This window comes from Ostrinia nubilalis, chromosome Z (assembly GCF_963855985.1).
Source record: "Ostrinia nubilalis chromosome Z, ilOstNubi1.1, whole genome shotgun sequence".
NCBI lineage: Eukaryota > Metazoa > Arthropoda > Insecta > Lepidoptera > Crambidae > Ostrinia > Ostrinia nubilalis.
In genome coordinates, this window is record NC_087119.1 from 11,874,971 (window position 1) to 11,887,063 (window position 12,093).

General features: G+C 34.3%; 1 protein-coding gene across 1 annotated transcript; it reads right to left on the reverse strand.

Annotated features, from left to right (window-relative positions):
- Positions 1–4,434: 4,434 nt before the first annotated feature.
- On the reverse strand, positions 4,435–9,155 carry LOC135086987 (pyruvate dehydrogenase [acetyl-transferring]-phosphatase 2, mitochondrial). Its single transcript, XM_063981838.1, has 4 exons — positions 8,631–9,155; positions 8,264–8,402; positions 7,250–7,416; positions 4,435–7,154 (listed from the first exon to the last, which is right to left on the reverse strand). The coding sequence occupies exons 1-4, from the start codon at positions 8,826–8,828 to the stop codon at positions 6,168–6,170; spliced, it is 1,491 nt and encodes a 496-aa protein (XP_063837908.1). The 5' UTR covers positions 8,829–9,155; the 3' UTR covers positions 4,435–6,167.
- Between the last annotated feature and the right edge of the window lie 2,938 nt (positions 9,156–12,093).

Consider the following 12,093-nt stretch of genomic DNA (forward strand, 5'->3'; position numbering starts at 1 on the left):
TGCGTGTTTCATTTTAAACCATTTTTATGTTTACCTACATCTAGTAATGATGCCCTACGTACAGGAGTGCATTACCGCAGCAAAATTTTTATAAATGTTGTGCTTTAGAGAGTCGAGAGTATAGCAGATAATTAGTCCATCGTGAGCAGAAATTTGTCCACTAATAGCAAAATTCGTTCAAATTATAGTTTTAACCCTTATTCAAACGCGAGCTGGTATGCATTTTTTTTACAAAGTTGAAGTGGATTTTGGGTAATTGTGGGTCACTTATTTCATATTTTTGATCAAAATTTATAAAAAAATAGGGGAAGGGGTAGTTTTTTGGGTGGTAAATAATTTACCATTATCCATTCATGACTACAAATTATTAAATGTTGGTGGTAAAATAGTTACCATTGTCCGTTTTGGTTTATTTTTGGTTCTTGACTAGTGACTTCCTCTTGGTTCTACCTATATTTTATTAAATATTTTGGGAATGAAATAAATTTATTGTTTTTATAAAAAAAAATTTTTATTAATATTAGTTATTATGCTTACAATAAGGATGCTTACCTTGAGTCTGAAACTAACAATTCACTAATTACGTATCGTCAAAACGTTACGTAAATAGTTATCAAAATAACTTAAAATTTCTCCAAATATTTATTTAGTTTTATTTGTGCACATACAAAAAACAACAGTTTTTTTATATATCATCAAACTTTTGTCAAGACGGGATAGGACAATGGTAAACTATTTACCACTTCTTTAAAATGTCTAAATTATATGAATAAATCAATTGCAGACGTTGCCTATAAGTGAGACTATACAATAAATGTTATAGTTTAGGAATTTGAATCGAAAAAACACTTATCAGAATTTTCGTTGAACAAACTCTCAAAAATACCAAAAACGCGCGCTAAAAACTTGACATTTTTCACACCAAAACCGTTTGGTTGACTTTGACATTACCTGAAAGTGACAAATGACGTTGAAAAGTTGTAAAATGGCATAGATAAGTAAAAAAATATATTTAAAAATATAAATAAGTGACCAAGATATCTTTAAGTATTACCATATCGAAAATTAGGATCCTTTTTTAAAAGTAAACAAAGTGGTAATATATCTACCTTTATTTGAATAAGGGTTAAAGTTATTAGGAAAAAACAGATTTTGCGGGTAATGTTTGAAACGTTACCCCAGCAAAATTTTTTTTTGAAAGTCGTTCTATCCCGGAACCAAATACATGGATAGATAGCTTTTGTTGCGTAGTAATTTGTCCAAGAATAGCAAAATTTGTTCGTGTTCCGGTTTTCAAGTTATTCAGAATTTTGCTGGGGTAATGTTTTGTGATGTCCCAGATCTCGTAAATGGCTCAACGCAGAAGTTTGAAAAAAATACCAATGATAGACCTTAATATGTCCAAATTAGTTCAAGCATTAGTCATTGATTTGAATGATAAACACCAGTGTAATTAAATGATTTCGAAAATCAGATAAAAACGGATTTGTGAGTAAACCAGTACTCTTACAATCGAATAAAAAGGTGTAGCATGTACCCTTGGTACACCTTTATAATCACAGTAAATATAAATGATGTAGCTTTGCGCAAAAGAGAGATTTAAAGAAATTTAATTTATTTTAACAGTCTTACTTTCGTGGCCGAATACGCAATTCCCTTATAACGAGGGAACATGGCATACAATGGACAAATTAAAATGTTCCTTGAATAAGCTATCCTGTTAATTTCAGCTTTATATTACGACTTAAAAGAAAGTTATTGAACTGCAAAAAATATCAGGAATTCTTCTATAAGCCAACCAAATTATAAAGGTTACAGAAAAGCGATCACTCCATACATACAGGTATACTTCGCAAATTAGTAGCTTAGCTGTCAATGTTTTGTACAGTTATGTGGAATATTGTAATTCGTGCAAACGATTTTTAAATATTAAAGGATGATGGGCACTTTTCTATGGAATCTGGGCGTAAAACCAACAGAAATGTAACTACTATTATTTGTTAGGACTTAATATCAGAAATATATTTTCATATAAATAACTACCAAAAACTCCCGGGTTTGCTTGGAAATTGACATAATGTGTAATAGTAATAGGTGCTTTATTGCGCATACAAAAAATATTATTAATTAATATACTTATCTACTTACATTTTAAATACATTAAGTTATTTATCCATTATTATGTCCAACAGTTCAGGAGTGGTCTACGCTGCAAGATGGAAGAATCTTCTAACCAAAAAGATGGTAGATGCAGCAGATGTCAACGGATTTAAAACTGGAGTTCATGTGACTCATTGTAGACTTGGGTATCTAGAGCGTCCCTTCCTCCACAATGCGTAAGAATTTTCACAAAAATACTGTCTAAGGTCTGTAGGTAAAGGTCTACGCTGCAAGATGGAAGAATCTTCTAGCCAAAAAGATGGCAGATGCAGCAGATGTCAACGGATTTAAAACTAGAGTTCATGTGACTCCTTGTAAACTTGAGTGTCTAGAGCGTCCCTTCCTCCACCATGCGTAAGAATTTCCACAAAAATACTGTCTACGGTCTGTAGCTAAAGGTCTACGCTGCAAGATGGAAGAATCTTCTAACCAAAAAGATGGCAAATGCAGCAGATGTCAACGGATTTAAAACTGGAGTTCATGTGACTCCTTGTAGACTTGAGTGTCTAGAGCGTCCCTTCCTCCACCATGCGTAAGAATTTTCACAAAAATACTGTCTAAGGTCTGTAGGTAAAGGTCTACGCTGCAAGATGGAAGAATCTTCTAACCAAAAAGATGGCAGATGCAGCAGATGTTAACGGATTTAAAACTGGAGTTCATGTGACTTCTTGTAGACTTGAGTGTCTAGAGCGTCCCTTCCTCCACCATGCGTAAGAATGTTTCAAAAATACTGTCTAAGGTCTGTAGCTAAAGGTCTAAGCTGCAAGATAGAAGAATCTTCTAGCCAAAAAGATGGCAGATGCAGCAGATGTCAACGGATTTAAAACCGGAGTTCATGTGACTCCTTGTAGACATGAGAGTCTCTAGAGCGTCCCTTATTCCGCCATGCGTAAGAATTTGCCAAAAATACTGTCTAAGGTCTGTAGTAAAAGTCTAAGCTGCGAGATAGAAGAATCTTTTAGTCAAAAAGATGGCAGATGCAGCATATATCAACGGATTTTAGACTGGACTGGCACCACCTTGCAATGTCATCCTCTCATTGTTATCTGTAATGTAAATTTTTATTAAAATGTATTTAAAAAATAAAATGTTCGTTTTATTATTTCAATAATCTGACCTCTCAACTCAACACAACACCTTTGTTCGCAACTGTACTGACGAAAGCTCGATATCATACCGTTGATTTAAGATGGCAAGCCTTATGTATGGAACGGTCGCTTTTTGTGACCTTTATAATTTGGTCGGCTTATAGAAGAATTCCTGATATTTTTTTGCAGTCCGATAACTTTCTTATAAGCCGTAATATAAAGCTGAAATTAACAGGATAGCTTATTCAAGGAACATTTTAATTTGTCCATTGTATGCCATGTTCCCTTGTTATAAGGGAATTGCGTATTCGGCCACGAAAGTAAGACTTAAAATAAAATAAATTTCTTGAAATCTCTCTTTTGCGCAAAGCCACATCATTTATATTTACTGTGGTTATAAAGGTGTACCAAGGGTACATGCTACACCTTTTTATTCGATTGTAAGAGTACTGGTTTACTCACAAATCCGTTTTATCTGATTTTCGAGATCATTTAATTACACTGGTGTTTATCATTCAAATCAATGACTAATGCTTGAACTAATTTGGACATATTAAGGTCTATCATTGGTATTTTTTTCAAACTTCTGCGTTGAGCCATTTACGAGATCTGGGACATCACAAAACATTACCCCAGCAAAATTCTGAGTAACTTGAAAACCGGGACACGAACAAATTTTGCTATTCGTGGACAAATTACTACGCAACAAAAGCTATCTATCCATGTATTTGGTTCCGGGATAGAACGACTTTCAAAAAAAAAATTTTGCTGGGGTAACGTTTCAAACATTACCCCAGCAAAAAAAAGATTTCGAAGTAAATTAAGCATTTTAATTAAAATTATCTCTACCTAAGGTGGAGAATAATGTGGTGGCAGGCCTTTGTTGTTCAAACGATCAAAGCTAACTTTGTGATAGCGAATTAGGGATAGAGACATGAGATTTTTGGTTTTTCAAAGATAATATAATAGAAAATAATACCATATTGGTGGTAATAAGGGCATTATTTGGAGAAATTTATCAAATAACTAAAAATGACGTTTTCTTTAGAATGTAAGTAACTGAAAGAAAAAGAAAATTTTTTCCTTCCATAAAAATAGGTCTAGATTTACCTATTTTCTTTTATGTGCACTTTATCAAGACTCACACTGTGTAGAGGTAACGACTAATAAGTAAAAAACAAAGAAATACGAAAGCGTGATGTATTTTATATTACAAACAGCGTCAACTACTTACACACGATTACAATTTAATAATCATAGTAGTTATAATAAAAGTATAATAAATTATTATTATTATAAATGTATAATTATGTTATTGCTAACCATGACATTATTATTTTATATTGTATATTGTTAAGATCACAACAATGTTAAAATTATCATCATTTATATCAATTTATACATTCTAATAACACTTGACGTCGCTTTTCAGAGTTGCTATTGACGTGTTGACACCACCAGTCAATTGACGTACTTTTTAAAACTGTCAAAACGAGACTCCCATAAATTTTGTATGGCAATACAAGCAAGTGACGTCACTATTTTGTCAACTCAAACTACTTTTTTTCAATTACAATGCAACGAAAAATCCTAATTTACAGGTAATTTAAAATGAATTAAGTTTTTAAGACCAGAATGAGTCTTTTTAAAAAAAATGAGATTTCAAATTATTAAGGAATGGTATCAAATAGTCTATTCTGTTAAGAGTTAGCAGGTTCGTAGACAGCAAAGCCTACACAGAAAAACGTTAAAAATAAATTTGAGGTAGTTTCACTATAATTATTTCGATTTCGCTTAGTCAGGATTAGGAGAAGCATTTCAAAGTAAAAGCCCTCTTTTTAATAAATAACAAAATTATGACACAGTTTTTATGAAGTCGGCGTTTTCATGTGCCGGTTTCTCTATTAATAGCCAAATATTTTTTTTTCTAAGTTGCAAAACACTGAATTAAAGTTATTCTTTTAAATAATTAATCTTTACAGAATGCCCGAAATAGCGAACTTAGAACCACGCGAATTAAAAAACAGCTAGAAACAACATATAAAAATGTGACTTTAGTTTCGCCAAATTATGATTTCAAATTAAATACCTAATAATAATATGTTCTTTTTTGCGGGTATCATTGAAATAAGCGAAAATATCATATTTCACATTTCTTTCGCATAGCTCAGCTACGGCCCGATAATATAGAAAATAATGCCGCTAAATAAGATTACTTAATAAAAACATATTCAAATAATAGTATAAAACGGCTGACAATATCTTTAAGCAGATCATATCATTGTTCGTGTGTATTAAATAATAAATAACAAAAATAAACTACATAACACAACTAAAATAAAGGCCAGTAGTTTAAAAAACTAATGTTTTTATATTTCAGTTTATAGCCACTTGCAGTATTTTTTTCATTATGTTGATTCACAGAGCAAACAAATGGAACGCTAAGCCATGCAAAAAGAATTTCTTTTGCTATAACACCTGGGTCCTAGGATAGTAAAAATAACTCTTGAACTCACGGGAATCCAATAAAAAAAGGGCTGTGAAACTTACTTAGCTTATATGCAGTGGTTGGTTGATGCATAAGGAGTGCACTTAATAATAAGTCTATATGTACGAAGATTAGCACCTTTCCAAGCAAGTGGGTAATATTTTCTCATTTCATATCTTTCCAGTTTCTTATTCATTCAGTGGAAATATAAACATCAAGATAATATTTATGGAAGCATATATTGGAAGAATCTCTGAAAATCGACGCCTTTTCATGGATATAATGGACTGTAACAATCCACACACACATAAACACGATTCAGACAATCTTGTGATGGTGTTCTTAAAATTAAAACGGCACTGTCCAATTTCGATTGTAAACAGTGATGCACCCAAGTCGTTGCTTTGTATGATAGACGGATATTGATACATTTAGGTGGGACATTGCCTGAGATATTCTGAGTCGAAGAAAACGACAGTGACCGTGATGTCGTCGCGGAACATACGGCTGACGTCGGGCGCCAAGCTAAGCAAGTGCGCCAAGCGCGAGTGGTCCACGCCATACTCAGTCCCGCCGATCGCGTGCCGAATCAAGTGCGTCGCTGCATTCCTATCCTTCGGCTTACTCTTCAAACTCTCCCTTCTGTGTAACAACAAATCGTTGATGTCCCCCAACTGTATATTCTTTCTCGGCAATTTGAGCGGATTGAAAAACACTTTGCCTTTCATATGCTCACCCACCAACTTCACCGCTTGCAAGGGTGTCATCATATCCCACAGCCCATCTGAGGCAATGATCATAAACTTATCTTTCGATGTGAGTCGATGGTAATAAATATCTGGCAGTGCAGTTAAATAAGGCGGTGTGTGATAGTTGGGAGGTACGGCTCTTTGGCCGACCAGTGGGACGGCCACGTTATTCAAAGTCTCCAGAGACCACTTGTAACGATAATCACCTAAACTGCGCAGTGGGGCCAACTCCCCGAGCAAACGGTCTCTTCTTATCACAGTCTTTCTTTCACTGTCTGGGTGCTCATTCCATATTCTTTTCAGTTCGTCAAAGTTTTCAGAATTGTGCTCTTTAGTGATTTTTTTTGCAATCCATTCGTTATCTTCTGTCAAGGTTCCTAGCACAGCATTGCAGTCACCAACATTAGCTACATGCAAATGAGGTCCGTCAATATGAGAAAGACATGCGACTGCTCCAGACAGCGCCACTGATAGTGTCTTGGGGTTAATGGTGCCTGATTTTTTGAAGGGTTCAATTACTTCTTTTGATATATCACTATCTAATTTCATAATACTTTGCTCCAATGACGCACGTATGTCTGTACCCTCTCTAGGTAAATTTGATAATTCTTGTAAATATTCTTTGAAACTGTTCTCATACATTATTTTCAAATCTTCTACAATTTCCACCTAGAAAAAACAATGAAAATTGATTATTATCAATACTGTTTACCTTAATATTGTAATATTATTATGTAATTATTTAAAGATATAAATATAAGTACCCTATCATTATAAGTGTCCAGCAAATTTTCTTTTGGTTCAGTCCTAATATATTTCTTTAGATCATTTAAAGGAAGTAGCGCAGCAGCCACATAGTTTAACAGCCTCTTCGAGATCACCTGAGCACAAGCTGGTCCACCATGGCCGTCGAAAATTCCCATTAAGAGACCTGAAACATTTTGTAACAATCACAAATTTTATTTACACAATAGTAGTACAAGACCTGAATAGGGTTATGATGGAGATGTGTGCAATATAAGAACTCGCTTAAATATAGAGACATTATTTATACTTCAAATATCATAAAGAGATTAATAACAGCAACTGAATAACTTCCAACATTGCCATTTATCTCCAAAGTAACAAAAGTGGTAAAATTAACTTGCTTAATAGCCATTGTTGTGCCAATGTCACAGCTTTGTAAAAGTTATTTTAGTCCCGGTTTCTACCAAGGCGGAGCAGAGAAAAGTATTGGATAACCAATCAGAACTCCATTCTCCAATAATAAATCTGTTTGGTTATTCAAAACATTTCTCTGCTTCGCTACACATTGGTGGAAACCAGGCCTTAGATTTACATTCACAAAAACATAAAAAGGGAGGAATATCAACAAATCATAATTAATATAAAAGTAAGTATACACAATGATAGCACTATTTAAGAATTCGCCTTAGCATCATTTTTTATTAAGTAGGTACATCAATTAACTTTTGAATCTGGTTTATGTTTAGTAACCATCACCCTTACATACGAGCTGTGATATATTTCTTAGCATTTACCTATGTAGATATCAGTCAGAAGTATAAAAGCAGATGTGTTGATGATGAACGGAGAAAAATCACCACTAGATATCTTCCTCAATGGGATGATCCTATGAAGTAAGGTCTTATTCCTCAACAGGATAGTGAAAATCCAAATCCTGAATTATGTTACATTGCCTCTGAAATGGCACGGTTAGTTGGATATGGGTCATCAGCATCATGTAATTCAAAATAACAACAAACTATTGAAATTACCTGATGTCATCTTGCACTGAGCTTCGCTTCTTGTATCTTCAATGGGATCGTTTGATGCCAGTTGATTGGAATCATAGGACTTAACTGCACCAGATGTAAATTCCTTGTTAAACTCATTCTTCCGTAAAATTACTGTAACCTACAAAATATAATAATACATAAAAAAGACAGTCAAAAATTAAAATAGGTCCTCTTTTGGACACTTATCTTCAATGCAAACGTAGAACATTGATCATTTTTAAATTTCAAACACAAACAGGTTTAAAAGTCGAGTAGCAGTGATTAGCAATTGTGTGATAAAACTAGGACCAGCTAGAGTTTGTTTTTTAAGGTTTAAGGTCAAGTTTGATACTTAAAATGGACTTACTTCTTGAGGCGATGGTAGCACCGTAACTGCATCTTTTTGAGCTTGTCTTAATTGTTTACATGAATGAAATGAGCGCCCGTAAGTCGGTGGGCAGCTAGCTAAAAAGTCTTTATTCCAGTTACCTAATAATTTTTGCCGGAGCCCAGGATCTAATTTTAGACACGAATTAACAATTATGTTTATATTGGAATAACTCATGTTTACGGAGAAGATAAACAGAAACAGCCGGTTTTTACGGGCATGTTATGCAACCATACTCAATTAAGAAGTAAATCAATGTTTCTAGCTGTTTTTCCAATTTTATCGAGTTTCTCGTCTTGCCAATTATTTACCCATTTTTGACATTTATGGTTTTTTTAGTCACAGCCCGTACAACAGCTGCAATGCAATGCAATGCAATCGAATCCAGCAGGACGTCCTAGATCTGAAAAAGGAATGAATGCCGGATTATCATGGAACTAATGTAGAAAGTATGAAGATTGGCAAATTGTGCATAGATACTAGCGCCCCCGCTACCTACGGCACTTTCAATTATTTTACAAATATTGAATTTGACACTGACTGACAGTTTCATGATTTTACTTTTTTTTTTAATTTTAAATTATGGCTTCATGTGGTTTTAGACATATAGATGACCCACGCTGAACTGTCCCACCAAACTCAATGACAGGGGGGCGCTACCATCGTTCAACTATATGGTTTCCAACATGGCAAAAATCTGAACCAGCGATCCGGTATTGACGGTGGCGCCCCACTGTCAATGTCATCGACAGGACAGTCCAGTATTTTGGAACTATACAGCCAGTATCACAGATTAAGTAGAGATATACAGGGTGTCCCGTAATGCAACGTCAAGCCGGAACTGGGTGTTGAGGCAAGTTGTGCTGGTTATCAGAAAAATATAAAAAAAAGTCTATGTGGCATATTTTCAAAATAATAGGCATTTAAAAAAAAAAACAAAAAATTCTACTCCCAGTGACGGTCTTTTTACTCGTGTTGCCACATATCTTCACTTTTTCCAAATTTTTTTTTGTTATGTAACCCTGAATAATGCTTCTCTAAATTGTTATCAAAATTACAAAACCAGCTGCTCCAGCTTTGATGGAAAAAATACATTATTCCCAAAAAAAAATTCAAAATAAAAATTTTGCCTAGTTTAAACTGACTGTACTGAAAAAAAATTGTACTACGCGAGTGTGGCAAGTGACGTCATAATTTGGCGCATTTAGTAAGAATTCCAAAATGGTATTCCAAATAACACTTGGTAAATTCTTGCTGTGATTGTCGATAACTTTTGGTTTTTTGGAAATAATCCCGTTTTTAACTTTATCTACCTTGGTTAAAAAATATTATTCTAATGTGCCCAAAATTCAAGTTTCTATCTGTGATGATGTCATATCGCGTGCGACTTGGCGAACTCCGCGCTACTTGGCGCAAGTCTTAGCGCAAGTACACTATGCGGCAAATTGTTCAAATCGAAGCGCTAGCCTCTACGGCTAGCCCGCACACCGAAGTATGGGTATGGGGCTACGCCTCAGACTAAGGTTATAAAGGTTATAACGCTTTATTAATCTAAGGTTATAACACTGTATAGACCTTTAGAGAATCTAAACCAATCCCAATATACTGAACTGTCCTATCTATGACATTGACAGCGGGGCGCCACCATCAATACCAGCCCCCCTAGACAAAACGCACTTTTTGATCGAATCGAAAATCGAATCCGTCAAAACTCCATACAAAAAAGGGGCTTTTCGACCACTTTGCGACTGGTTTGCGATTATAATTTGCACTTTGTCTAGACCCACAGATCGCTGGTTCTGATTTTTAATGTTGGAAACTATCAAACTATACAGGGTGTTTGGCGCATCGTGTGCCAAAATGATTTGGCGGATAGAATGGGTCATTTCCTATATTTTCAGCCCCCATAACACGTTCCATGCCAGGCGGCTACTTTTAAATTAATTTTTTTAGTAATTTCACCAAAATACCCAAATTGCATCATTTAATTTCGATTTAAAAAAAACTGCTAGGCGTAGCCTCGAAGTAAATATTTTGTTTTGACGTGCATTGATGTAGGGTTACATCAAATCTAAATTTACTGGCAAATATCATCTAGTTTTTTTTAAATTCAGCTTTGAAGTTTTCCGAAAAGTTAAAAGTGGACTGAACATTTAAGTTTACATGGCTATAATTTTTTTTTTTAAAGAGATAGCGATCTTCGGATTTTATCAAAACTTCTGTAGTCTATCCCCATTCAAACGGTATACTAATCTTGTTTAAATAATAACAACAACTTCACAAATTCCTTAAATTAGTGCATTGACTCTACTCGGACTGATTTGTGAAATTTGTGTTTATAGCCCCTTTTTGTGTGAATAGCACGTTAAACACCTAACAGGTAAAAAATATTTATCTTATGCAATGTAAAAAACCTTTTCCCTATCGTTTTTCAATGTAGATTTCTTGAAATTATAGACGAAAATTATTATTTTGATCGTTTATTAATTATTACAAATTTTGTTCAAAATGTCCGCCTCGGCAACGTATAGATACAGTCACGACATCTTCTTCTTTCTATTCGTTGTTGTAGTTCTTCTATTGTTTGAATCCGTTACGTACACCAGTTCTTTAGTTTGTCCCCAGACGTAAAAATCTAACGGAGTTAGGTCTGGGGAACGTGCAGGCCACTGTATAGGGCTATCTCTTCCAATCCACGAATAGAAAACGCCTTTGTAGTAATAAAAAGAGAAATGTGGTTGCATACGACAACAGTCGAAATTAGTATACGTTGCCGAGGCGGACATTTTGAACAAAATTTGTAATAATTAATAAACGATCAAAATAATAATTTTCGTCTTTAATTTCAAGAAATCCACATAGAAAAACGATAGGGAAAAGGTTTTTACATTGCATAAGATAAACAATTTTTACCTGTTAGGTGTTTAACGTGCTATTCACACAAAAAGGGGCTATAAACACAAATTTCGCAAATCAGTCCGAGTAGAGTCAATGCACTAATTTAAGGAATTTGTGAAGTTGTTGTTATTATTTAAACAAGATTAGTATACCGTTTGAATGGGGATAGACTACAGAAGTTTTGATAAAATCCGAAGATCGCTATATCTTTAAAAAAAAAATTATAGCCATGTAAACTTAAATGTTCAGTCCATTTTTAACTTTTCGGAAAACTTTAAAGCTGAATTTAAAAAAAAGTAGATGATATTTGCCAGTAAATTTAGATTTGATGCAACCCTACATCAATGCACGTCAAAACGAAATATTCACTTTGAGGCTACGCCTAGTAGTTTTTTTTTAAATCGAAATTAAATGATGCGATTTGGGTATTTTGGTGAAATTATTAAAAACAATAATATAAAAGTAGCCGCCTGGCATGGAACGTGTTATGGGGGCTGAAAATATAGGAAATGACCCATTCTATACGCCAAATCATTTTGGCACA

Bases quoted from the DNA above. Each gene is read 5' to 3' on its own strand.
- LOC135086987 (XM_063981838.1), bottom strand. From the start codon at position 8,828: ATGAGTTATTCCAATATAAACATAATTGTTAATTCGTGTCTAAAATTA. The intron at 7,417-8,263 runs GTAATTTCAATA...AAAATGTTTCAG, and splicing joins TCAGTGCAAGATGACATCAG to GTCTCTTAATGGGAATTTTC. The intron at 7,155-7,249 runs GTACTTATATTT...TGTTTTTTCTAG, and splicing joins TGGACACTTATAATGATAGG to GTGGAAATTGTAGAAGATTT.